The 22,321-nt window shown below is 62.0% G+C and overlaps 2 protein-coding genes across 6 annotated transcripts; one reads left to right on the top strand and one right to left on the bottom strand.

The window, feature by feature from the left end:
• The first annotated feature begins 497 nt into the window (after window positions 1-497).
• On the top strand, window positions 498-6,566 carry PNKP (polynucleotide kinase 3'-phosphatase). Of its 4 annotated transcripts, none has more exons than XM_081108212.1 (17): window positions 498-616; window positions 867-1,030; window positions 1,676-1,722; window positions 2,050-2,382; window positions 3,079-3,158; window positions 3,236-3,293; window positions 3,412-3,519; window positions 3,735-3,806; window positions 4,458-4,506; window positions 5,241-5,311; window positions 5,382-5,474; window positions 5,545-5,641; window positions 5,729-5,790; window positions 5,919-6,028; window positions 6,106-6,193; window positions 6,262-6,323; window positions 6,405-6,566. In XM_081108212.1, exons 2-17 carry the CDS (start codon window positions 880-882, stop codon window positions 6,520-6,522), a joined length of 1,599 nt encoding a protein of 532 aa, XP_080964338.1. In that variant the 5' UTR covers window positions 498-616; window positions 867-879; the 3' UTR covers window positions 6,523-6,566. The 4 variants fall into 4 exon arrangements, with proteins under 4 accessions (XP_080964338.1, XP_080964341.1, XP_080964339.1 ...); XM_081108213.1 differs by having other exon boundaries at window positions 524-587; XM_081108215.1 differs by lacking the exon at window positions 3,079-3,158 and having other exon boundaries at window positions 507-616.
• Window positions 6,567-6,691: 125 nt separating this feature from the next.
• PTOV1 (PTOV1 extended AT-hook containing adaptor protein) lies at window positions 6,692-21,797 on the bottom strand. Of its 2 annotated transcripts, none has more exons than XM_081108217.1 (13): window positions 20,727-21,797; window positions 11,978-12,115; window positions 11,800-11,882; window positions 11,656-11,713; window positions 11,466-11,573; window positions 10,036-10,191; window positions 9,468-9,554; window positions 9,294-9,367; window positions 9,160-9,217; window positions 8,826-8,930; window positions 7,215-7,412; window positions 7,067-7,136; window positions 6,692-6,818 (listed from the first exon to the last, which is right to left on the bottom strand). In XM_081108217.1, exons 4-12 carry the CDS (start codon window positions 11,680-11,682, stop codon window positions 7,125-7,127), a joined length of 825 nt encoding a protein of 274 aa, XP_080964343.1. In that variant the 5' UTR covers window positions 11,683-11,713; window positions 11,800-11,882; window positions 11,978-12,115; window positions 20,727-21,797; the 3' UTR covers window positions 6,692-6,818; window positions 7,067-7,124. The 2 variants fall into 2 exon arrangements, with proteins under 2 accessions (XP_080964343.1, XP_080964342.1); XM_081108216.1 differs by lacking the exon at window positions 20,727-21,797 and adding an exon at window positions 14,345-14,611.
• Between the last annotated feature and the right edge of the window lie 524 nt (window positions 21,798-22,321).

The following is a 22,321-nucleotide window of genomic DNA, read 5'->3' as shown; positions in this document are numbered from 1 at the left end:
AACCCGTGCCCCTGGGCCGAAGGCAGGGCTGGGTCAGACAGGCTGGTCCTCCGTGTGTCCTCAGCCACCGGCGGCACGCTAGTGGGCAAGACTCACACAGGGCTACCTACCACCCAGACACGTATGTTGTTTACGTGTATTAACTCCTTGAGTCTTCCCAGTAACTCCACGAAGTGTAAACGACTATTCCCACTTTACAGATGAGGAAACTGCAGCATGGGAAGTAGGGGTCCTGTCGGGGGGTGAGGGTTTCTTCGACTGCCAATGATCATTAAATGGGGAAGAAAACTTCTCGCTGTAACTATTTCCAGCAACGGGAATGAAAATTCGCCTTCTTGGTGGAAATAGAATCTGCCACAGAGGCTCGCCACCCCCTACCGGCGTGAGCCTCACACTGCAGCCAGAGAGACGGCGGTCAGAGCGCGGAGGGACCGCAGAGGGGCCGGAGGGCTGGGAGGGGCGTGGCTTCGCCGCGGGTGGAGCTCTGAGGCCCCGCCCCCTCGTGCAGGGCCGGGCACTTCCGTCCGCAGAAGCACCGGAGCCGCCGGCGGAGCTGCGGGCCGAGTCCTTCGGGCCGGGCCTCCCAGGTCGGAAGCAGGGAGTGAGCGGAGCGCGGGTGAGCGTGGGGCCCAGGCGGGAGCGCGCGAGGTCCTCGGCCTTTGCCCTGGAACATAGGGGTCCCTGCTCCCCGAGGACCACCCGGGCGTCCCCTGGGAGACGGCGCGAGCCCTGGACCAGCGAGCGGGTCGGATTTCCAGAGCTTCAGCGGCTGCAGGGAATTCCCTGTGGAGGGACGAGAGGAGGCGGGACTTCCTGTAGCAACTGAAGGCGACCTGCCACCCAAACCTCCACCCGCTTGCCCTTAGGCCGGCGCCCAGGATGGCCGGGATGGAAGCCAAGGGCCGCCTGTGGCTGGAGAGCCCCCCTGGGGGAGTGCCCCCCATCTTCCTGCCCGCGGGCGGGCAAGCCCTGGTCCTGGGCCGGGGCCCCCTGACCCAAGTTACCGACCGGAAGTGCTCCAGAAACCAAGGTAGGCAGGGGCGGGGCCCGAGCTGCAGGAGGTGTGGCCTGTTTCCGGAGCGGGAACACTTGGGGGAAGACGGACAGTCGGTTCAGGAAAGAACATAACATCGAGCCAACAGGCGGAAGTGTATGGTGCAGCCCGTCCTGGAGTTGGCAGTGCCTCTGGGGGCACAGGAAGAAAAGGCTGTGTCCGACCGGGATGCAGGCTCCTGGGGGGGGGGGGGGGGGAGGAGAGCCTGTCTCGAGACCGTTGTCAGTGGGCAGAGCAGGATGCTCAGGCCGCCGTGAGCGGCGGAGTCAGGCTGCGACCCTTGTCAAGGAGAAAGCCCATCTCGTGGCGGAAAGTCCGTGCAGCTGAGCAGGGACGAGTGGTAACGGCCAAGCCCCGGCCCCGCACCTGCCACCGGTTCTCTACAGAACAATGCCCGCCCTGCCCCCAGGCCACGACCAGCGTCACAGGCAATCCCAAGGCCCTTGTCTGGTTACTGCTTGTCAAGGGGCGAGCCAAGCCCATTTAGAAATGAGCTGCCGCCTCCTCCCCGAGTGGGTGCTGCAGCGCCGCCCTGTGGCCGGAAGCCGGCCGTGCTCCCGGGTAAGGAGGGATGTCAACCCGCGGGGATGCACAGCCTGACTCCACCCTCTCCACCCGCAGTGGAGCTGGTCGCAGACCCCCAGACGCGGACCGTGGCTGTGAAACAGGTACCAGTTCCTCAGCAATGTCTGGAGGTGGGGTCGGGGAGGGGCCGTCGGGAGCCTGTGGCTGGAAGGGAAGCAGGTGTGTCCGCTAAAGCAGTCCCCGAGGTGTTGCCTCCTCAATGCAGCCGCCTTCTACATCTCAGTTGGGTAACACCGGACACCTGCAACTTTCCCAGAGCCCTGATTGGTGGTGCACAGGGAAGAGGCAGGGCTTAGGGGTCTGATTGGCATGTAGAGAAAGGCAAGCCCTATCCTGGGTTGATTGGAGGTTGGGGGGCGGGGGGTGGGGGGGCGTGGAGCCGGTCCCAGCTCTTCCCTATTCCTTTGCAGCTGGGAGTTAATCCCTCAACTGCAGGGACCCAAGAGCTGAAGCCGGGGTCAGAGGGCTCTCTGGGGGTGGGGGACACGCTGTATTTGGTCAACGGCCTCTACCCGCTGACCCTGCGCTGGGAAGAGGCCCGTGTGCCAGAATCCCAGCCAGACACTCCACCCGGCACCCCTCCGGTGGCCCCAACCGAGGAGGAGGAGAAAGAGGAGGAGAAGGAGGGAGAGGAAGAGGATGTTGCACAGCGGAAAAAGCGAATGCGGAAGTCATCCCCTGGCTGGGAGAGCTTCGAGAAGCTGCTAGTGTTCACCGCACCCGGGGTGAAGGCCCGGAGCAAGGTGAGGGCCAAGCTGGGACCTGAGGGAGCCACCGACTCCTGGGGATGCAACCCCAAGCTTGCTGTGTGTCCCTGGGCAGGTCACTCAACCTCTCTGAGCCTTCACTTTTCTGAGAAATGGACCTGATAAATTCAGGGGTTGTAAGCATTGAGGGAATCGATGTATATCCGCTCCTGCCTGATCCATGGTAACCACCCTGTAACCATAGCAACAGTGGGATTATTTTTAGCAGGAGCTATTATGATGAGTATTTCTTAGGTCCAGAGAGATGCTAATCCATATGCTGTTACACCACGTTGAGCCCCTTTTTTCTCACCAGTAAAATGGGGACTCCATGAAAACCAGGGGGCAGGGCCCGGTGTGCAGTTAGCACCTGAGCCTAAGCTTTTGTCTCCTTTCCATGGTTGTTAGCCCTTAAGGTGGAGGCGGTCAGGGTAGTAAAGGAACTCCGTTGTAAAGATGGGAGTCCTGAGGGTGTAGGGAGAATAGGAGCAGTAAAGGGAAGATTGCAGGCTCTGCATCAGGCATCGGGGATGCCTCCTCGCTGTGCTTGTCGTCACATAAGATGTACAGGCTCCCTGACTCAGTTTCCCCCCCTGTGACAGTGGTCACGGCCTCTGCCTCACAGGGTTCATGTGGACCAGCCCGTGAATGAGGGGGTCAGAGGTGTCACTGTTCTTTTCTTGGTGATGCCAGGTGGCCGGCTTTGACCTGGATGGGACCCTCATCACCACACGCTCTGGGAAGGTCTTTCCCACCGGCCCCACTGACTGGAGGTGATAAGCAGGACAAGGGGGTGAGTGAGGCTCCCTCCGGGCCCCAGGTCACCTTGTCACTTTCCTGCCCACCCTAGGATCTTGTACCTAGAGATTCCACGTAAGCTCCGGGAGCTGGACGCCGACGGCTACAAGGTGTGTGCGTGTGTGTGTGTGTGTGCGCGCGCGCGTGTACGTGTGCGCCCGTGGGCCCCAGCTGTGGGGCAGGCTGGGGCATGGTGAGGGCACTGAGACATACGCATCTGCTCCCCAGCTGGTGATCTTCACCAACCAGATGGGCATTGGGCGTGGGAAGGTGTCCGCAGAGGAGTTCAAGGCCAAGGTGGAGGCTGTGCTGGAAAAGCTGGGAGTCCCCTTCCAGGTACAGCTGCCAGGAGGCTGCATGGGGACAGAGCCCAGAGAGGGGCCGGGTCCTGGGTGTGATTATGGGAGAGAAACCCATCAGAAGTGGCAAGTTTGGGGGCAGGGGGAGCGCTCCTGATTGGTGAGGGAGGGTGGAGCCTCCTCGGGCCTGAATGTCCTGGACGGACTTGGGTGCTGGAGCGGGAATGGTGTCTGACCCCACCTGGTCCGCAGGTGCTGGTGGCCACGCACGCTGGCCTGTACCGGAAGCCAGTGATCGGCATGTGGGACCATCTGCGGGAGCAGGTGAGCCACGCCCCCCACCGCTCTCCTCTCCCCTCGAGGCCCCACTCCCTGCCCAGCCTCCGCCCTCTCCTCTCCCGTCGTCCCGCCTTCTGTGTTGGCATGAAAGGCCAGTGATCTTCAACCGAGAAGCAGGGTGGTGGTCAGTCCTCAACCCCTTCATTCGATTGATGTCCCATAGCTTGGCCCCTGCCAGGGAGGGTGCAGACGGTAGAACAGCGGAGGCAGCGAGGCCAAAGCCAGGGTGGAGGTCTGTCCGGTGCCACTGGATCAAGGGCTAAAGGGCAAGGGAGGGAGCCATGGGGAGTCTAGGTTCTGAAGAATCTTCCAGACCAGAGTCCCAGCAAGGGCGAAGTCTGAGCCCCGAGTGCGCAGGGACAGTCGGTGAGGAGGCCCTTATGGCGGAGGGGAGGGAGGGGGGCAGGCAGGGCCGCCTGTGGACGCTCTGGGCCGGACTTCACTGGGGGAGGGTTGTCAACAGAAGTGAGACCAGCGCCCTCTGGCGGCCGAGAGAGAACATGTCAGGGGAGCCCGGCAGGGGAGTCAGCCCAGACTGATGAGGCCCCTGCTCCGCAGAGCCCTTGCTGTTCTGGGGGGAACAGGTGTGGGCGCTCCTTAGGCCTGTTGTCTTTCTCCTGCCCCCCCACCCCCCAGGCCAACGAGGGTGTGCCCATTTCCATTGGGGACAGCGTCTTCGTGGGAGGTAAGGCCCGGGGTGGGGGACTGTGGCCCCCGGGGCTGGTGGTGGGGCTGGTGGTGGGGCTGGTGGTGGGGCTGATGGTGGGGCTGGTGGGGCTGGTGGTGGGGCTGATGGTGGGGCTGTTGGGGCTGGTGGTGGGGCTGTTGGGGCTGGTGGTGGGGCTGATGGTGGGGCTGTTGGGGCTGGTGGTGGGGCTGATGGGGCTGGTGGTGGGGCTGATGGTGGGGCTGTTGGGGCTGGTGGTGGGGCTGGTGGTGGGGCTGTTGGGGCTGGTGGTGGGGCTGTTGGGGCTGGTGGTGGGGCTGGTGGTGGGGCTGATGGTGGGGCTGTTGGGGCTGGTGGTGGGGCTGTTGGGGCTGGTGGTGGGGCTGGTGGTGGGGCTGTTGGGGCTGGTGGTGGGGCTGGTGGTGGGGCTGGTGGTGGGGCTGGTGGTGGGGCTGTTGGTGGGGCTGGTGGTGGGGCTGGTGGTGGGGCTGTTGGGGCTGATGGTGGGGCTGTTGGGGCTGGTGGTGGGGCTGGTGGTGGGGCTGTTGGGGCTGGTGGTGGGGCTGGTGGGACTGGCGGTGGGGCTGGTGGGGCTGGCGGTGGGGCTGATGGTGGGGCTGGTGGTGGGGCTGGTGGTGAGGCTGTTGGTGGGGCTGTTGGGGCTGGCGGTGGGGCTGATGGGGCTGGTGGGGCTGAAGGTTGGGGCGGGGCTCGGGCCCTGAGGCCTCTGGTGTGTCCTCTGTGCCTTCCAGACGCAGCTGGACGCACCGCCAACTGGGCCCCGGAGCGAAAAAAGAAAGACTTCTCCTGCGCAGACCGCCTGGTGAGCACCCCCGCCCCCCCGCCCTGTCCCAGCCCGTCCCCCACTGGCCTGACCTGCCTCCTCCCCGCAGTTTGCCCTCAACCTGGGCCTGCCCTTCGCCACCCCGGAGGAGTTCTTCCTGAAGTGGCCGGCGGCCCCCTTCGAGCTCCCAGCCTTTGACCCGGTGAGGCCCGGGGCTGAGTGGGGGAGGGAGCGGGGGCGGGGCCTCCCCCCTCACGACCCATCTCCCCCAGAGGACAGTCTCCTCCTCGGGGCCGCTCTACCTGCCCGAGTCCAGCTCCCTCCTGAGCTCCGACCCCGAGGTGGTCGTCGCCGTGGGATTCCCTGGGGGTGAGACGCCCTGACCCCTGACCCCTAGGAGCTCTGACCCCCCCCCCCCCAGCGGCTCCCACTGACACTTCCGCCCCCCCCCGCCAGCTGGGAAGTCCACCTTCCTCCAGGAGCACCTGGTGTCCGCCGGCTACGTCCACGTGAACAGGGTGAGGTCCCGCCCCTGCCCACCTCCCTGTGGATCTGTTCCCCTTGTGTGTGCTGTCCCTCCCCCTCTCCCCCATCCTAACCCCCCCTGTACCCGTCCACCCGTGACCCGCTTGCTCCCTGTGCCCAGGACACCCTGGGGTCGTGGCAGCGCTGTGTGGCCATGTGTGAGGCGGCCCTGAAGCAAGGGAAACGGGTCGTGATCGACAACACAAACCCGGATCCCGCCAGCAGGGCCAGGTACCAGGGCCCCTGGAGGGGAGGCCCCTGGAGGGGGGGCCCGGGCCCCTTACCAGCCTGGCCCTTCCCTACCCCAGGTACATCAAGTGCGCCCAGGACGCCGGCGTGCCCTGCCGCTGCTTCCACTTCAGCGCCACCCTGGAGCAGGCGCGCCACAACAACCGGGTGAGTGCCCACGCCCCGCTCCCGGCGCCCCCCACTCCCCCCTCTAACCAGCCTGCCTCTGCCCACAGTTCCGGGAGATGACAGACTCCTCTCATGCCCACGTGGCTGACATGGTCATGTTCGGCTACAGGTAGGCACTGCTGCAGGTGGGCCCTGTGGGTGGGCACGGGGCTCAGGGGCCTCGCCTCCCCTCACCGCCCTCTGCCACCAGGAAGCAGTTCAAGGCCCCGACGCTGGCGGAAGGCTTCGCCGAGCTCCTGGAGATCCCCTTCCGGCTGCAGGTGGAGCCACAGCGGGAGCGCCTGTACCGCCAGTTCTCCGAGGGCTGAGCCGCTGCCGGCCCTGCCCCCCAATAAATGCTAGTTTTCTTTCAGCTTGGCCAGCACGTTGCTGGGAAGAAGGGGGGCACTGCTGGGGGCCTCGCCCCAGTGGAGCACGAGGCCCACCTGAGGGCGCACTGCCTCTCCTGGCCGCCGGCGCTGAGAACAGTGGCCCGTGGGCTTTTAAAAGACTTTATTGGGGAAACGTACATGGATGGCACTGTCCTCGGAGACGTCTCAGGGCGCTGTCCGCCGTCTCGGGGGGCAGCTGCGGTCTCCAAGGGCCCTGCTCAGAAGCATCCGACCTGGAACGGGGCGGAGAGGGACGGTCTGGGTGGGGGCTCCCAGCAGCCCCTGGGCCCCCTACTGGGCGACCTGGACCTATGAGCTGCAGGGCCCTGGGGGCCAGGGATGGCCTCCCCCTGCCCAGCAGAGCCCTTTCCTCCCTGCTGCAGGGGCCGCTGCCACCTGCCATGCATCTGGTCTTGTCAAAGCCAGGGTCACACTTCTTCCCAAACCCCAGCAGGCCACACTCCATGTGGCTGCCACTCACCAGTGTCACCGGGGGCCTCGTCTGTGACTCCTAGAGGGGCCCAGGCCGGGGGTGGCCACTACCCCCCCATCTGTGGGGGAAGAAGCCAGGCGTCAGCAGCGGGCCGGGCCGGAGGAGAAAGGCTCTGGGCGCCCTGCTCCCGCCTCACCCCTCGCTGCTGCTGCTCCTGCTCCAGGTTCCGCTGCAGGACCTGCTGCTGGTTGGCAATGACGCGCCGGATGCCGTTGACGAAGTTGCTCTGGTCGTGGGGGATGAGGCCGATGAAGATCTTCTTCTCCGAGGAGTACAGCAGCATGAGCACGCGCACCTCGCACGAGGCCTTGTAGGGGAAGTGCACGCAGCCGGCCTGGGGGCGCAGGGCAGTGTCAGGGCGGCCCTGGTCACAGCTGCCCCCACCCTCGGAGACGGCTCAGGGCGCTGTCCGCCGTCTCGGGGGGGCAGCTGCGGTCCCCAAGGCCCTGCTCAGAAGCACACAGGCCGGCGTCCCTCAGAGCACATGAGCCGAGCGTGTCCTAACTGCTCTGTCCTCGCGGCCCTTTCCTGCTCCCACTTGGGGACACGGAGACGGAAGCCTAGAGACGACTGTCCCAGGCCCAGCTGACTGCACAGAAGAGCTCAGGATGCCAGCCCCTGCTGTGGGGGCGCCACAGGGGCAAGTACACAGGCCCCAAAACGGGGTGCAGCGTTCCGGGTCAGCCACGCAGGGACCTCCCTGGGAAGGACGCCCGGCACTAAGGCTCCCTCATCCCATGCGACGCCCGGAAGCGGCCGAGCTCGGAGGCTGGGAGGGAGGGAGGCCGCCGGCCCAGACCAGTCAGGGACGAGGCTTCATGTAATAAGGATCCCGGTGCAGAAGGCACAGGGCCACGTGCTCCCCACCCAGTTCCCTGGCTCCTCCCTGCTCAAGGCCAGGGGTCGTCACAGGTCAGCCAGCCCAGGCTGAGCTCGAAGACTTGCAGGTCCCCAGAGCCTGGGGGGGAGGCCTGGCTCTGTCACTGCCTCTGGGACAGGACAGGAGGACAGGAGGAGGCCCGTGGTGAGCCCAGCCCAGTGCACGCCCCTCCCGCTGCCCCTGAGCCCACAGTGATGACATGGACGCACCAGCGAGCGGGCGGAAGGCCAACCTGGGGCACACGGGCCCCGAGCTCTGTGCTCCCCACTCTCATCACAAAAGGAACGCACAGCAGCCCCCAATACCCAGCCGCACGCCTGTGGCAACGCCAGCGACTCCAAACAGGTTCCCCGTGTGACAGACGTGGGAACAGTGGACAGCGAGGGTGCAGGCGGCCGCGGGGAGACTGCGGCCCAGTCCCACCAGAAGTGCCGCCCGACTGGAAGCAGACGCCGCCCCGCCTGGCCAGGGGCCTTCTGGAGCCCGAGATTTTACCCTGGGAACCTGGAGGGAGCGTGCCCGCCCCTGGGAGCACAGGTGCTCCGTGAGGTCACCGCAGAGCTAAGTAAACGCAGACGCAGCAGAGGGGACAGGCCAGCGCGGGCCTGCGGGGCCCCTGCCCGGCACCTGGGGAACCCGGTTCCTCGTCCGTAAAATGGGTCAGGACAGCACGGCCTCGGGAGGCGCGTGGACCAGGAGCCCGTGCGTGGCTCACAGCAAACATGACATCGCTGTGGGCTGCTGCCTCCCCAGCGGCTCTGCAGACAGCCCCTCGGTTCATCTGTCGTCACTGAAACGCCCTGGGCATCTGTCTGTCTGTCCTGCGGGCCGCTCCCGGCACTCGCTCCCGCCCCACCGCCCACTCACAAAGCCGTTGTCCATGATGCGGCACAGGCTCTTCAGCGTCTCCAGGTCCTTGGTGAAGTGGAACTGCACCAGGCGGGAGTTCCGGAACAGCGGCACCAGGGTGGTCTGCGGAGGGGGTGGGACCATCCACAGCTGCCCCGCCTGCCCCGCCCCGCCCCGCATGGTGCCCGCTCCATCCCCACAGGCCTGTGACCCCCCCCCCCCCCCCAAAGCCAGGCCGGCCTCTCCGGCCCCCGAGCCTTCAGGAGCCTCCCTCCACCCAGCAGGCCCTCCTCCAGCTCAGCTCCCACGCCACCCCGGCCCCAGGTCTGGCTCCGAGCCGCCCGGCACTCACGAGCAGCTGCTGCGGGATGAGCTGCATGTACAGCTTCCTCGGCCACTGCTCCGTCCTCCTGCGGGCACCAGGGCACCAGGGTCAGGAGGCCGGCCTCGCCCAGATGCCTCCTCCACCCCCAGCCCCACACTCACAGGATCTCGCCCTGGTTCACGTAGACGTGCGACGGCAGCCACCTCTTGGACCGACTGTTGGGCTCAGGCCTGGGCTTTGGGGGACAGGAAGGGGGGGCATCAGGAGTGGGAGGGGTCCTGAGCCAGGGGGGTGCGCGGGTCCCCAAGCGGCCGGCCGCCCGCCCCAGGGCTCACCTCCTGCCACTCCATGACTCCGCTCCACGCCAGGAACTTGTTGTTGACAATCTGCACTGGGCCCGCGACACCACCGGGTCCCACTGCCTACAGGAGACGGGGCGCGGTGTGGGCTGGTGCCTCAGCCCCCCAACCTCCCGTCCCTGCCTCTGTCCCCTGGGCCCAGCCTGCCCACCGCCTCCCCCCACAGACCAGCCAGGGTTTCTCAGCCTCCAGTCTGTCCACAGCCCCAGACACTCCGAGAGCCGGGCCTGTTCCTCGCCTGCTCTCAGACCTCCCATGGCTCCCATGTGCCCAAGACAAGTGCCAACCCTCAGCCGGGGGCACAAAGCCCACAGGGTTTGCCTGTAAGAACCGGCAGCTACAAAATGTCCTACACCCGGGGACACGGGAGAAGGGGACATTGGTAAGACACCTGGTCACCCTGCAGGGCCTCCCAGCCTCACACCACCCTCCATGGCCAGTGTGCCCTGGCCTGCCCCCACCTCCCTCCCCCTCTCCACCTCCTGGGAGCCACTGTCATCCCTCCCGGCCTTCAATCTCACTGGCATGAGACACCCGGGCGCACCTGCTTGCGGGTGGTGATGACCTGCCGGATGGCGTTGACGAAGCCGCTCTGGTCGTAGGGGATGAGGCCCATGAAGATCTTCTTCTTGGACGAGTACAGGAGCATGAGCACGCGCACCTCGCAGGGGGAGATGTGGGGGAAGAGCATGCAGCCCGCCTGGGGGGAGGTCGGAGGTCAGGGACCCCGGGGCACTGCTGACGGGCCGAATGCCCTTCCCTGACCCCACGCCTGCCCGCACGGACAGAGGTCCATGAGCCGACCCCCAGGTCTCGGTGTGAGAGGCCTGCACCGCACCCCCACCCTGAGTCAGGTCGGCCGGGGACCCACGTGTGGGTGTGGGTGTGGGTGTGGGTTAGGGGTCTGTCCCCCACACCCCGTCTCAAGCCCGCCCCATGGAGCTGCCGAGGTCGCTGCCTGTGCCAGGGCAGCTGCCAGGAGGGCCAGCCACCTGCTTCCTCCCAGCTGAGACCTAAGGTAAGTTACCGCGTGTCTGGACCTGACTCCCCGTGAAACCTGTGCCAGCAGTGCACCCAGGAAATGCCCACAGTGCTCCTTGCCCGAGATGCCCGTGCCCTCTCAGTGGACGTGGGGGAACGTGAACCTGACATGTCCCCACTGGGGTGCCGGACAAAGGGGGGAACACCTCCCACAACGCCCCGCACCACCTGCCTGACGTCTGGTCCCCTCCCTCACGGGACCTGCCTCTGGCCTCCCCGACACCTACTAGGACAAGAGTGACCGACAGGCCTCAGGGTGACGCCCACCGTGCCTGCAGCCGGGGCCAGGCACCAAGCAGGCCCTTCGAAGGCGTCAGACAGGAGACCCACACGTCACCCCTGGCCTGTCCGGGCTCTGAGGGAAGGGGGCCCACCTGGGCATCGGGGTCGGGGCACACACGGCACCCGCCCCCTTCCGGGGGGTGGCCCGATCCACAGAGGAACAGGGACACAGGGGACCCCAGAGCCGAGCCCTCCGGGCTCCTGGGCAGAGGACTTGCTCCCACATCAGGCCACACCCCTTGGGGAGGGTGCTGCTCACACCAGGCCCGGGTCAAGTTCAACTCCTGACATCCGGTGTCCACATCCCAACACGTCTCAGCAGCTGGCCGTTACCGAGCACTCACTCTGCCCGCCAATCACCCACGTGACAGACCCCGCCTCCCAGGGGCCCCGGGAAACACCCACTTGCCGGGTGAGAAAGTCGAGCCCCAGCACAGACCAGTCCCTCCTGGCTCACTCCCGTCACCCCTTTCCCAGGCCCCTGGCTCACACCCGGGAGCCCGAGGCGGGTGGGCGCCTTCACAAGAGCGACTCCCCTGCCCCTAGGAGAGCTCACCCGGGGCCCAGACTCGGGCTGTCCCAGCTGAGCCGTCACCAAAGTGCCCGGGGGAGCCCCTGCCCCCCTCAGCCGCCCCCGCGCCGCCCACTCACGAAGCCGTTGCCCATGACGCGGCAGAGCCCCTTGAGGGAGTCGCAGTCCCGGTTGGTGAAGTGGAACTGCGCCAGCTGCGAGTTGCGGAACAGGGGGCCCAGGGTGGTCTGGGGGCGACAAGGGACAGCTGGGTCACCACTGGGTGGGGTGCTCTGGGGAGCAGGCTCGGGGGGCTGGGGCGGGTCTCACCAGCAGCTGCTGCGGGATCAGCTGCATGATCAGCTTCTGTGGCCACTGGTCGGTCTCCCTGTGGGAGGAGAGGGTCAGGGGGGGTCCTGGCCCCCCAGCCGCCGGCCCACTCGCCCGCCCGCCCTCCCGCCCACGGGGACTCACAGGTTCTCGCCCTGGTTCACGTAGGCCTGGCAGGGGAGGGTCCGCTTCAGCTTCGCGTTGGAGTCAGAGAAGGGCCTGCGCTTCTGTGGCAGGAGCGAGTCTCAGCTCAGACGCCCAGGAACCTGTGGGGCACCCCCCCCCGCCCCCCCCCCCCCCCCCCCGCCCATGGGACGCTCACCTCCTGCCACTCGAGGACGCCGCTCCAGGCCAGCAGCTTGTTGCTGAGCCGGTGCTCGCTCACCGCCAGGCCCCCGAGGGCCAGCCCCGGCGAGGAGGGCCCGATGGGGCCCAGGGCCCCGAACACCCGGGCACCTTGCTGTGGAAGAGGGGGGACCCCTGAGGCTGGGCAGCCACAAGGGCAGGCTGTTCCCCACCCACCCCAAGGGCCACCCAATGTTCAGACCCAAACTTCCCGCTCAGAAACACCCAGACCACGTCCAAACCCCTCGGACCCAGGGCTGAGACCCTGCCTGGCTGACCCGCTGCCCCAGCCACTAACATCCGCCCACGCAAGGTCCCTCGAAGCCGCCAGCCTGCCCCCTTGGCCTTTCCTCGCTGGGCTCAGCCTGGAGCACCATCCCGCCCCCGCCCCCCCCAGGAGGCGCCACCCACTCACCCTCCCAGCCTGATCCCTGGGTCCCTCTGCTGAGGCCCAGCTCTCTGGGGCCCAGGGTCTCCTTGCAGCCCCCGCAACGCGCAAGCCCTCCTGGGCTGTGTCTGTCTGTCTGTCACACTGGGTCGCCCCATCCTGCCCACGCTCAAAGCCCTTCCTTCCAAGGCTCCTCATGACTAAGTCCAGACTCTCCCTCTGGTTCCCGCCAGCCTCTCCAGGCGGCTGCTGCTGCTGTCCCTCCCGCACCCCAGGGTGCAGCCATGTCAGGCTGACCCCAGGCAGGCGGAGACGCGGGGCCAGAAGCACACACAGTACAGAACCGCGCAGAGCAGACTGTGGAGGAGGAGGTGACGACACCTGGAGGGTCTCGAACACAGCGGCTGGAGAGCGTGTGCAGAAACCGAACGTTCCAGCAACAAAACCCAACCCGGCAAAGCCACGCGCTCACTCACAGGGTCCTCTCCCAGCCACCTTCAAACCAAACATCTCAAAGCAAACAGGCCAGCTCCCCAACTCCCGGCAGAGGAACCGTGACAAAGCTCACTCCGAGGGCCCCAGGCAGCGAGACAAGCAAGTGAATAAAACAGCGCCTGCTGCCTCCACCTCTTGGCTAGTGGGCGTTTCCAACTTTCCTACAAAGCGCACAGGTGTCTCCGGGCCGGGAGCGTCTTATTTGGGAAGGGAGCTCGAAGCAAAAACACCTGAGCGAGCATGCCCTCGGTCTGGGGGAGAAGCCTGGTGCAGAGGGGGTGTTCGCCGCCCAGGGTCTGCGGTGGCGAACGGGTCTCCACGCCCCTGGGTGGCGGCACCGCTGCCGGGCACAGGCCTCGGGAGGCGCAGTGACAGCACCCGGCCCGACAGACCAGCGTCTCCGGGAGGGCAGGGTGACCCCCCAGGACCCGAAAGAGGTTGGGGTCTGGAGAGTGAGCACCCGGGCGCTGCCTCAGCCGGGAGCACCTGCAACAGCAGGGGGGCAGGTCCCGGCGAGGCGCAGGGCGGCCCTAAAGGAAACGTCCCATCTGGGCAAGTGTCTGCGAAACTTGGCTTCGCCCCGACCTCTGCTCTGCTCTTTCCTGCGTGGGGGCGCCTCGCCAGGACTTGGAAGGGGGGGAGCCTTCGAGGAGGGGGGTTAAGGGTCCAGAAGCGCCTGTGAAACGTCGACGGGCCGGCTGGTGAGAGGGGAGGCCGCGCAGGACGGGGAATGTGGGGGGGGGGGTGCTCCGAGTCTGGGTGTCCAGAGGCTGGAGGCAGCTCGTGTGCAGCTGCCACAGCTCCGGGCCATGCACGGCGCGGGGCCTCGGGGGAAACGCACCTCGGCGCGAGCGTGCGAGCAGCGGGACGTGCAGCTTTACCGACAGAGCAGCTTTGTTCAGGTTTTGAAAAGTATGTGCGTGTTTTAAGGCCGGGTGGCTTCGTGCGCCGGCACAGCTCGATGTTTATGTCGAAGGTCTGGGCATCCCACACCTGGGCGCACACGCCACGGGCGCCGCGCACAGCGCCCCCGAGCGCAACACCTGGGCGCGCGAGGGCAAGACGGCCCCCCTCGCCGCCGGCCCCCAGACCCCTCCTTCGTCTCCCCATTTCCTGTCCGGAGAGAGGCCAACTTTCCAAATGGAAAAACAAGCGCGCGCACCGACCGTCCACGGTCGGCCCGCCAGCCCCCCACCCGCGTTCCGACCCGGCCGCGGAGTCAGCAGTAATTTGAGCCCGCCCCGCCCCCGTACCCCACCCCCGCCGCCCCTGCCCGAACCCGTAACAAAGGGGAGAGCCCGGCGCGTACCACCGAGGGGTTCCACGGGGGAACCCGGCCCCCGGCGGGACCACCCTTCGGAGCCACCTGGGAGACCCCAGAGAAGAGGGGGCCGCGGACAAAGACGGGAGCCCGGGGGGCGGGGCCGTGGAAGGCTCTGGAAAAAGGGCGGGGGGGCTCACCATGGGAGGGGCCGAGCGGGCCCGGATCCGCGGCGGCTGCGGGCCCCGGGGGCTGGCGGGCCAGGAGCGTGAGCGGGCGGCGCGCACCGGGAGGGGCCGCGGGGGGCGGCCGCGACCCCCGAGGGGGCCCCCAGCGCCGGAGCGGTGCGGAGCGCGGCGCGGACGGACCATGACGGGCGCGGGCCGAGCAGACTGTGCGGATGCCACAGGCCGCGCAGGGGGCTGCGGGCTCCACCGACTGAGGGGCGCGAGTAGGCGGCTCTCGGGGAAACGGGATGGGCCGTACCAAGCGCGGGGGCCGCGCCGCCGAAGAGGGGTCGTCGCGGCCGAACCACTGCGGGGAGCGGGGGGAGCGCGGCGCATACCAAGAGCGCCGAGAGGGGCGTGGCCAGCGTGTACCAAACTGTGGCGGGGGCTCCGGGAGCGGAGAGGGTGTGCGGGGCGGGGAGCGAGGCGATTGGAAGGCACAGTGGGCCTCAAGCGAGGGCGGGAGGACCCGAGAGGACGTGTGGGAAACGACTTCAGGGGACCCTGGCGGAGGCCATACCAACGGGTGGAGGGGGAGTCGATAAACGTAGAGGACGATACCAAGTTGGCTCCGGGGTGAGGGCGGGATCCGGGAGATTTTAGCCCGAGTCCCCGACCCGCGAAGCCCGGGGACTGCAAGAGATTCCAGGAAAAGAGGGAGCAAAAAGGGCCTTCGGGCGGGGAAACCTGCCTAGAGGTTTGGCGATACGGGTCGTACCATGCACAAGGGGAGGACTTCAGGTTTGAAGGCCGTGACGTGGCTAGGTCGGCAGGAGACCACAACTCCCAGCGGCCCCCGCGCGGCCAAGGCTAGACCTGGGCCGGGGGAGACACGGTGGGCCACAGCTGTGCGCCCATTGGCCCCGCTCCCTAGGCTCCGCCCACCGCCCTCTCGCCTCTGTAGCGCCGCTTCTCGCACCCGCCTCTCAGGACCATTCATTGATTCCCTCCCTCCTTCATTCAAGTAAATGACTGCATGTTCACTTAGCAGTTGTGTAAGATTTCTTGCTTCAATTTCCCTATTTCTTCTTTTTTTTTTAACCCTCACCCGAGGATATGTTTATTGGTTTTTAGCGAGAGAGGAAGGGAGGGAGGGAGACATGGATGTGAGAGAAACATTGATCAGTTGCCTCCCTTAAGGCCCCACCTGGATCTAAAGGAAACCTAAGTATGACCACAGACCAGGTCTGTCAGAGCCCATGGCCCAATGGGGAACGCATCATCGCAGTTCTCGATGTGTGAAATAGAGCCAGTGCGCAGAGAAGCCAGGAAAGTGACCTTTGAGCAGCCTGCGGTTCTACATGGGCTGGAAGCGTGTGTTACGAAGAGGGAACAACGGGGTACAAATCCCAAACAAGGGAGGCCAGCGGGGTGGAGCGCAGTGGGTGGAGGACAGCAGTGGAAGTTGGGAGGGTCCAGGTGCCACAGCAGGGTCCCTGTAGCTTGGGATGGAATTTGGATTCTAGTCTCATTTTGCTGGGGAACTACCAAAAGGTTTCGGGCAAGGGAAGGACAGTCTCACATCTTAAAGAAATCGTTCATCGAATGCACGGAGTCATGCACACAGTATCAATACAGAAGCTGGGATCCATAGTCACCTCTGAGGAGACATGGCAGCAAATTGGGAGTGGGGGGCGGGGGCACAGCAGAGTGAAGGAGACTCCGTGTACTATTTCAGACAATTTGAAATTTTTAACATGTGTGTCACCTATTGAAAAATAATTTGAAATATTTAAAGCCTTTTTCAGGGACCCCTCTGGCTGCTGTGTTGAAAATAAGATTGTATGGCATGAGTGGAAGCAGAAGGATAGGAAGGGGACTGGCAAGAATCCCGGCGAGCCCTGGCCAGTGCTGCTCAGTGATTAGAGTGTTGGCACCAAAGGGTTGCAGGCTTGATTCCCAGGATTCCCAGGCAAGGCCACATATCTGGGTTGCAGGTTTGATCTCTGCCCCGATTGGGAAGCTTGCGGGAAACAACCAATCACTCTGTCACATCTATGTTTCTCTCTCTCCCCCTCCCACCCACCCTCCCACTCTCTCTCTCTAAAAATCAATGGAAAAAGTGTCCTCCAGTGAGGATTATTTTTTTTTTAAAGAATCCAGGTGAGAGGACACATGGGATGGGTGGCAGGCAGGCTTGCCGCAGTGGAGGTGGTCATTTTCACAATTTATTTTCAAGCTGGAGCCCACAGGACTTGTGTAGAGAGTGAGAGAAAGAGAGGGGCGAAGGTTTGTGCCTGTTCAGAGGTGGCATTTGGGGAAAGGGAGCTGACCACAGGAGGGACAGGTTGGGGCGGCAGAGGCGGGAGGCAGGAATCCCTACTTGCATTTGAGACGTTGACTAAGTAATGCAGACAGAGGAGTCTGGAGATGAAGCAGGGAGTCCTCAGCTTTTGAGGGGAGAATGAATGAGATTACAAAGATCGTGTGTGTGGATGGAGACTGGGACAGCACATCCCTTTAGAGGTCAGGCCCTGAGACAGAGGAGTGACCAGTAAATTTCAAGCAGCCCTGCTCTGGGTCCTATTCCCATCCACGCAGCCACCTGCCCAAGGATTTCCCAGGGCTAATGGAGCCCAGCCCTGAGCCCCCACTGTGTCCTAGACTGTGGCCAAATGGAGAGACAGGGATCTCTGAACCCAGACTTCAAATTACATGTCAACATGTACCTCCAGAGCCCCGATAACCACCGTGTCCGGCAGGAAGGAGCAAGGACCACAGGGACAGACACCTCCCTGATCTCCCGAAATCCTCGTTTCTCACCATTATCTTTGGTTCAAGCCATAGAGATCTCTTGCCAGAATGACAACCTCTAACCTTGTCTCTCATGCCACTAATCCAACACTCCAGTGGCTCCCCAAGGCCCTTAGAGTTAAACACAAACTCCTCACCACGGCCTAAGGCCCAGCCTCATGCGCCCCTGCTGCATCTCCAGCCTGACCATCCTTCCTGCTCTCCACCTCGTCCCTGTCTTCCCGTCCTTCAGGTCCCATCAGCACATGGCACTGCCGGGGCTGCCTAAACAGGAGAAAGGGGGGCCAGGAGACGCTCCAGCACGACCAAAAGGAGAGCATGTCAGAATGAGGAGTGAAAAGGGAGGCTGAAATTCCACAGGAAACACTACAGCACAGCTCTCTGGGGCCAGCTTGCTCACCCAGTGCGACAGTTTGAAAGACGCTGTTCATGTCATCTGTAAACCTGGTGCCGTTAGCAGGCTATTCTAAGATAGGCTGCACACTGCCTCAGACGTAGCTGTTACCGCCCTGACTGCTTTGGCTCAGTGGATAGAGCACCGGTCTGCGGACTGAAGGGTCCCGGGTTCGATTCCAGTCAAGGGCATGTACCTTGGTTGCAGGCACATCCCCAGTGGGGGGTGTGCAGGAGGCAGCTGGTCGATGCTTCTCTCTCATCGATGTTTCTAACTCTCTATCCCTCTCCCTTTCTCTCTGTAAAAAATCAATAAAATATATTTAAAAAAAAAAAAAAGTAGCTGTTACCAAATCCTGTTTAGGGTTATGGCAGTTGTTCCTAAGTTAATAACTTAGTCCCAGCAAACTATAATAATAAAAGCATAATATGCTAATTAGACCGGACGTCCTTCCGGACGACCTTCCAGATGAAGCTGGGGCTCTGAGGGAAGCCGGTGCCGGCAGCCGGGGGAAGGAAGGCCTACTCTTACACGCATTTCGTACATCAGGCCTCTGGTATAATATTAATGCGAGAATTGTTTATATGCAAACCAGGCTGCCTGCACTGGAAAGGATAAAGGTGAGCTGCTTTAAAAAAAAATGCTGCCACAGTCGCTGCAAGCAAAGCACCTGTAAATGATTGAACAGAAAAGCTCATAAAAACCCAGGAAGACCCAGCCTTCCGTTTGCTTCTCCTGAGTGTCTGTAGGTTCTCAGGTCACTTAAAAAAACCCAAACCAAACCAAACCAAAACCTGTGGAAATGACGACTCGCTGTGATTTGTGGGTACAGTGTACACAATATGCTGTATGGTAACTGGGAAGCCAATACTTACAAGAAAAGGTCTGGGGGCTACCTAGAGGTGTCTGTTGAAATGTTCTTTGTCACATGGAAAGAATTCCACTTCCTGGGGCCATTATGGTTGTGTGGGGGCACGGGATTGCTTCTGGCCAGTGAGATCTCCGCAAAAGTGACCTGGGAGTCCAGTCTGGAGCCTTTAATCCTTGGTGTTATTTGAGATCTTTCAGCCCGAGTGAGATCTCTACCTAGCAAGGGTGAGAAAACCCACCTTTGCGATATCGAGCTGTTATCGGGACATAACCCAGCCTACCCTGACACAGGTATGTCCCTCTCAAGTAATCCCCTTTGGCCAACTGTGGTTGAATCAAATCGACTAGCGTCTGAGTTCACTAGGAGGGCAAACGGAGTACGTGTAGGCTGGGTGTGCATGTGACAGAGACGAAAACATGAAGACAACGTGGACAAAAGTGGGGAAAAGGCTGCCCATGTGTTGGGTTTCCCGTTTTTCTTCATTTACAAAATCATGCCTAAAACAGCCCTCGCCAACCTTTCGGACCTCGCGGACCACCAGCGGTCCGCGGACCACGGGTTGGCGACCGCTGGTCTGAGAGGTCCGGCCGGTGCGCGCTCTCCAAAAGCTACACATTCTTCCTTAAACTTCCTCGTCACTAAGTGGGAGTCACTAAGCGTGGCTGGGAGCTTGGGAAGAGCCAGGACCACGTCTGGCTTGTTCACGGCTCCATCCCGGAACCCAGCACAGGGCTCTGAGGTCTAAGCATCGACTACGCCTCCAGAGGGGCTGGGGAGTGTTCGTGCACCAGGAGACCGTGTCCCCGCTGTCCCTGTGCTCGGCTGGGACTATGGAATCCTCACTGTGGGAGCACAAGCGTGAGCCTCACAGCACGAGCGTCACGTCCGGTCCCAGGCAGGTAAGAGCCGGTGTGCGCTGGGCCGTGGTGGGGAGTTAAGGACGCCCAAATAGGGAAGCTGGTGCCCGGGTGAGAGCATGAGACCCAGCCTGACAGGCTGTCATGGTGGGGGTGGGGAGAAGGGAGGCAATCCTTTAAGCCGCTGAGATTTACAGATTTGTTAACATAACAGTTTGATGTGACCACACACACACAGGCCGCTTAACTATTTATCTGCAATGTGCCCCTGGCCTGTAGCCATCGGCCTTGCCTACACTGTTCCCTCTATCTGGTGTGCCCTTCCTCTAGCTGTAACGATCAGAGAATAATCTGTACTATTTACTGAGCATGAAACTGCAAGTTCTCACTGATTCTTCAAGGTCTCATTCGAGTGTTGCCTGCAGGTCTGAGAACTGAGTCTGCAAGGTGAGCTGTCCGGCCACTTCCTCCTCCCAGGAGGCAGGAACCACACTGACCTTCTCACTGTCACAGCCCCAAACCCCATCAGGCCCCCAGTCAATATTTCCCAAACAAATGAACTGCAAATATGACCTCCCGTGTCAACTGGGCCCCTGCTGCTGCTTCCTGTTACTCTGTAAGGTTCCCGAGTACCTCCTGGAGACGGGTTCGCCCTCCTCCACTCTACTCGAGGCTCCCAGAACAATGGCCTGGTGTCCTCAGCCACACACGCTAGAACGGGCCAGGCTGGTGGTTGGTGTTGAAGCCAGCCTGCATCACTGACTTTTCTAAGTCCTCACCCAAGGACATGCTTTTTAAAATTTCTTTGAGAGAGAGAAGAAGGAAATAGGGGAGAGAAACATCAATGTGTGAGATAAACATCAACTGGTTGCCTCCCACATGTGCTCTGACCAGGGATCGAATCTACAACCTCATTGAACATCTGCCCAGGAACCAAGAGGTCACAGTTCGATTCCCAGTCGGCGCATGTGTATGTGGCCATGACCGGGAACGGAAGCCGCCACCTTTCGGTGTATGTGACGATGCTCCAACCGAGCCATAGTGGCCAGGGCTGTACCATTTAATTTTAAAACATTCGTGGAAAAACAACAACCGGTATTATTTCTTAAACAATAAGAACGCACTGAATCCTCACACACGAGGATAGGAGGTTGACAATCTTACCCCCACCCTTCAGAGGGAAACCAAGGATTGAGAGGCAAGAATCAGAGGTCACGGTTCGAGCAAAGGCCAAGGGGAAAGTCTCAAGACTTTATATTCTCAGCAGAAGCCCTTGGCCCCCACTTGCAAACACCTCACTTTTCTCTCCCTCCTGCCAGAAGCCCACTCACGGCCATCACCTCGGGGCTAGGACCCTCCCATCCTTGTCGCTGGGGCATCTCTCACATCTGCCTCTCGGCCACCTGCCCTCCAGCGTACTGTCCCAAAGGCTCTCAGGCTGTAAAGCCGACCTCCCCAACCCCAAGCCTTTCTCCTTACCTTCAGAGGTAAGGTGGGTGCGGTCCCGCCGGGGCGCTTCCTTCTGTGCGCTGGGAGGCGGGGGTGGGTAGACCAGATGTATTTTGGAGGGGGGCAGTTTGGCAGGTGTCAGTTTAAAATCTCGGCACCCCAGCCCCGCTGGTGTGGCTCAGTGGTTGAACATCTCCCCATGAACCAAGAGGTCAGTTTGATTCCCAGTCAGGGCAGGTGGGGAGGCAACCAATCCATGAGCCTTTCTCTCCCCCCGCCCCTCCCTTCCACTATATCTACCCCCCCCCGCCCCCCAAAAAAAAATTAGCCCTGGGCAGGTGGCTCAATTGATTGGAGCATCGTCCCATAAACCAAAAGGTTGCAACTCCTGGTCAGGGCACATATCTAGGTTGTGGGTTTGATCCCTGTTGGGACACATACGTGAAGCAACCAATCAATGTTTTTTTTCTCTCTCTTCCCCACTTCCTCGCTCTAAAGAAAAAATCCATAAAAACATATCTTCAGATGAGGACTAAGAAAATTAAGTAGGCTCTGGTGGGGTAGCTCAGGTGGTTAGAGTGTCATCTCAATATGCCAAGAGGGTGCAGGTTCAACCTCCCATCAGGGCACATACAATGCATGAATGAGTGCACAACAAATCCATGTTTCTCTCTTTCTCCCTCTCTAAAAATCAATCAATAAATCTTTTTTAAAAAAAAGTTAGCCTGGCCAGTGTTGCTCAGTGGATTGAGCACTGTCCCATGCACCAAGAGGTCACAGGTTAGAGTCCCGGTCAGGGCACACGACACGTGCTCAGGTTGTGGGCTGGATCCTGAGTAGGGGACGTACAGGAGGTAGTTGATTGATGTTGTTTCTCTCACTGCTGTTTCTCTCTCTCTCTCTCCCTCTCCCTTCCTCTCTCTCTAAAATCAATAAAAACATATTTTGAAAAATTAAACACTTCATAAGAACTCCCTGAATCCTCACACATGCGGACATGAGGTTGACAATCTTATCCCCATTCTACAGAGGGGAAGAAGCAAGTCTTCCTTCTCTGAGCTGGAAAGAGTGAGCTGGAGAGAAGAGCCACAAAATGAATATACTTCCCTATTTGCTTTCACCTGCTTATACATATCTCAGAAAACACACACGAGAAACTGGTGGTTTCCAGAAGGAGCTGGGACTGTGTTGGGTTGCTTTTGGTAACGACGTGTGAACCATATGAAGGTTTTACATTTGCAAAAAATAACTTCAATTTTAAAATAGTCAAATAAACAAAAATAAAATCGGCATACTCCTCAATCTTAAATATTTGCTGCTAGGAATGTATCACACAGGAATTCTTGCACATGTGAGAAAAAATATAGATATATGCTTCTCCTCCACAGTATCCTATAAAATAAAAGGGCAATATGCAAATTGTCCCCTCGACTGGGAGTTCGACCAGGGGTGGGGCCGGCCTGCCAACCACCTGGGGCCCCTCTCCCCGGCCAGCTTCCACCCCCAATCGGCTTTCACCACCCCGATGGGGGCGGGGGCGGGGGCGCAGGGCAAGCCACCAACCTCCCATGTCCCCTGGCCTGCCTGGCCCGGATCTGGACGGGCTGGCCGGACCCCACCTGTGC

Source organism: Myotis nattereri (genome assembly GCF_964212035.1).
Source record: "Myotis nattereri genome assembly, chromosome: 15".
In the NCBI taxonomy this organism is placed as follows: Eukaryota; Metazoa; Chordata; class Mammalia; order Chiroptera; family Vespertilionidae; genus Myotis; species Myotis nattereri.
This window is presented reverse-complemented; position numbering and strand designations above follow the sequence as displayed.

Excerpts from the sequence above, each read along its gene's own strand:
- PNKP (XM_081108212.1), top strand. The coding sequence starts at position 880 with ATGGCCGGGATGGAAGCCAAGGGCCGCCTGTGGCTGGAGAGCCCCCCT. Across the intron at positions 1,031-1,675 it reads GAAGTGCTCCAGAAACCAAG|TGGAGCTGGTCGCAGACCCC; the intron begins GTAGGCAGGGGC and ends CTCCACCCGCAG. Across the intron at positions 3,520-3,734 it reads AGCTGGGAGTCCCCTTCCAG|GTGCTGGTGGCCACGCACGC; the intron begins GTACAGCTGCCA and ends CCTGGTCCGCAG.
- PTOV1 (XM_081108216.1), bottom strand. The coding sequence starts at position 14,515 with ATGGTCCGTCCGCGCCGCGCTCCGCACCGCTCCGGCGCTGGGGGCCCC. Across the intron at positions 12,116-14,344 it reads CCCGCTCGGCCCCTCCCATG|CAAGGTGCCCGGGTGTTCGG; the intron begins GTGAGCCCCCCC and ends CCTCTTCCACAG. Across the intron at positions 9,368-9,467 it reads GAGTCATGGAGTGGCAGGAG|CCCAGGCCTGAGCCCAACAG; the intron begins GTGAGCCCTGGG and ends TGTCCCCCAAAG.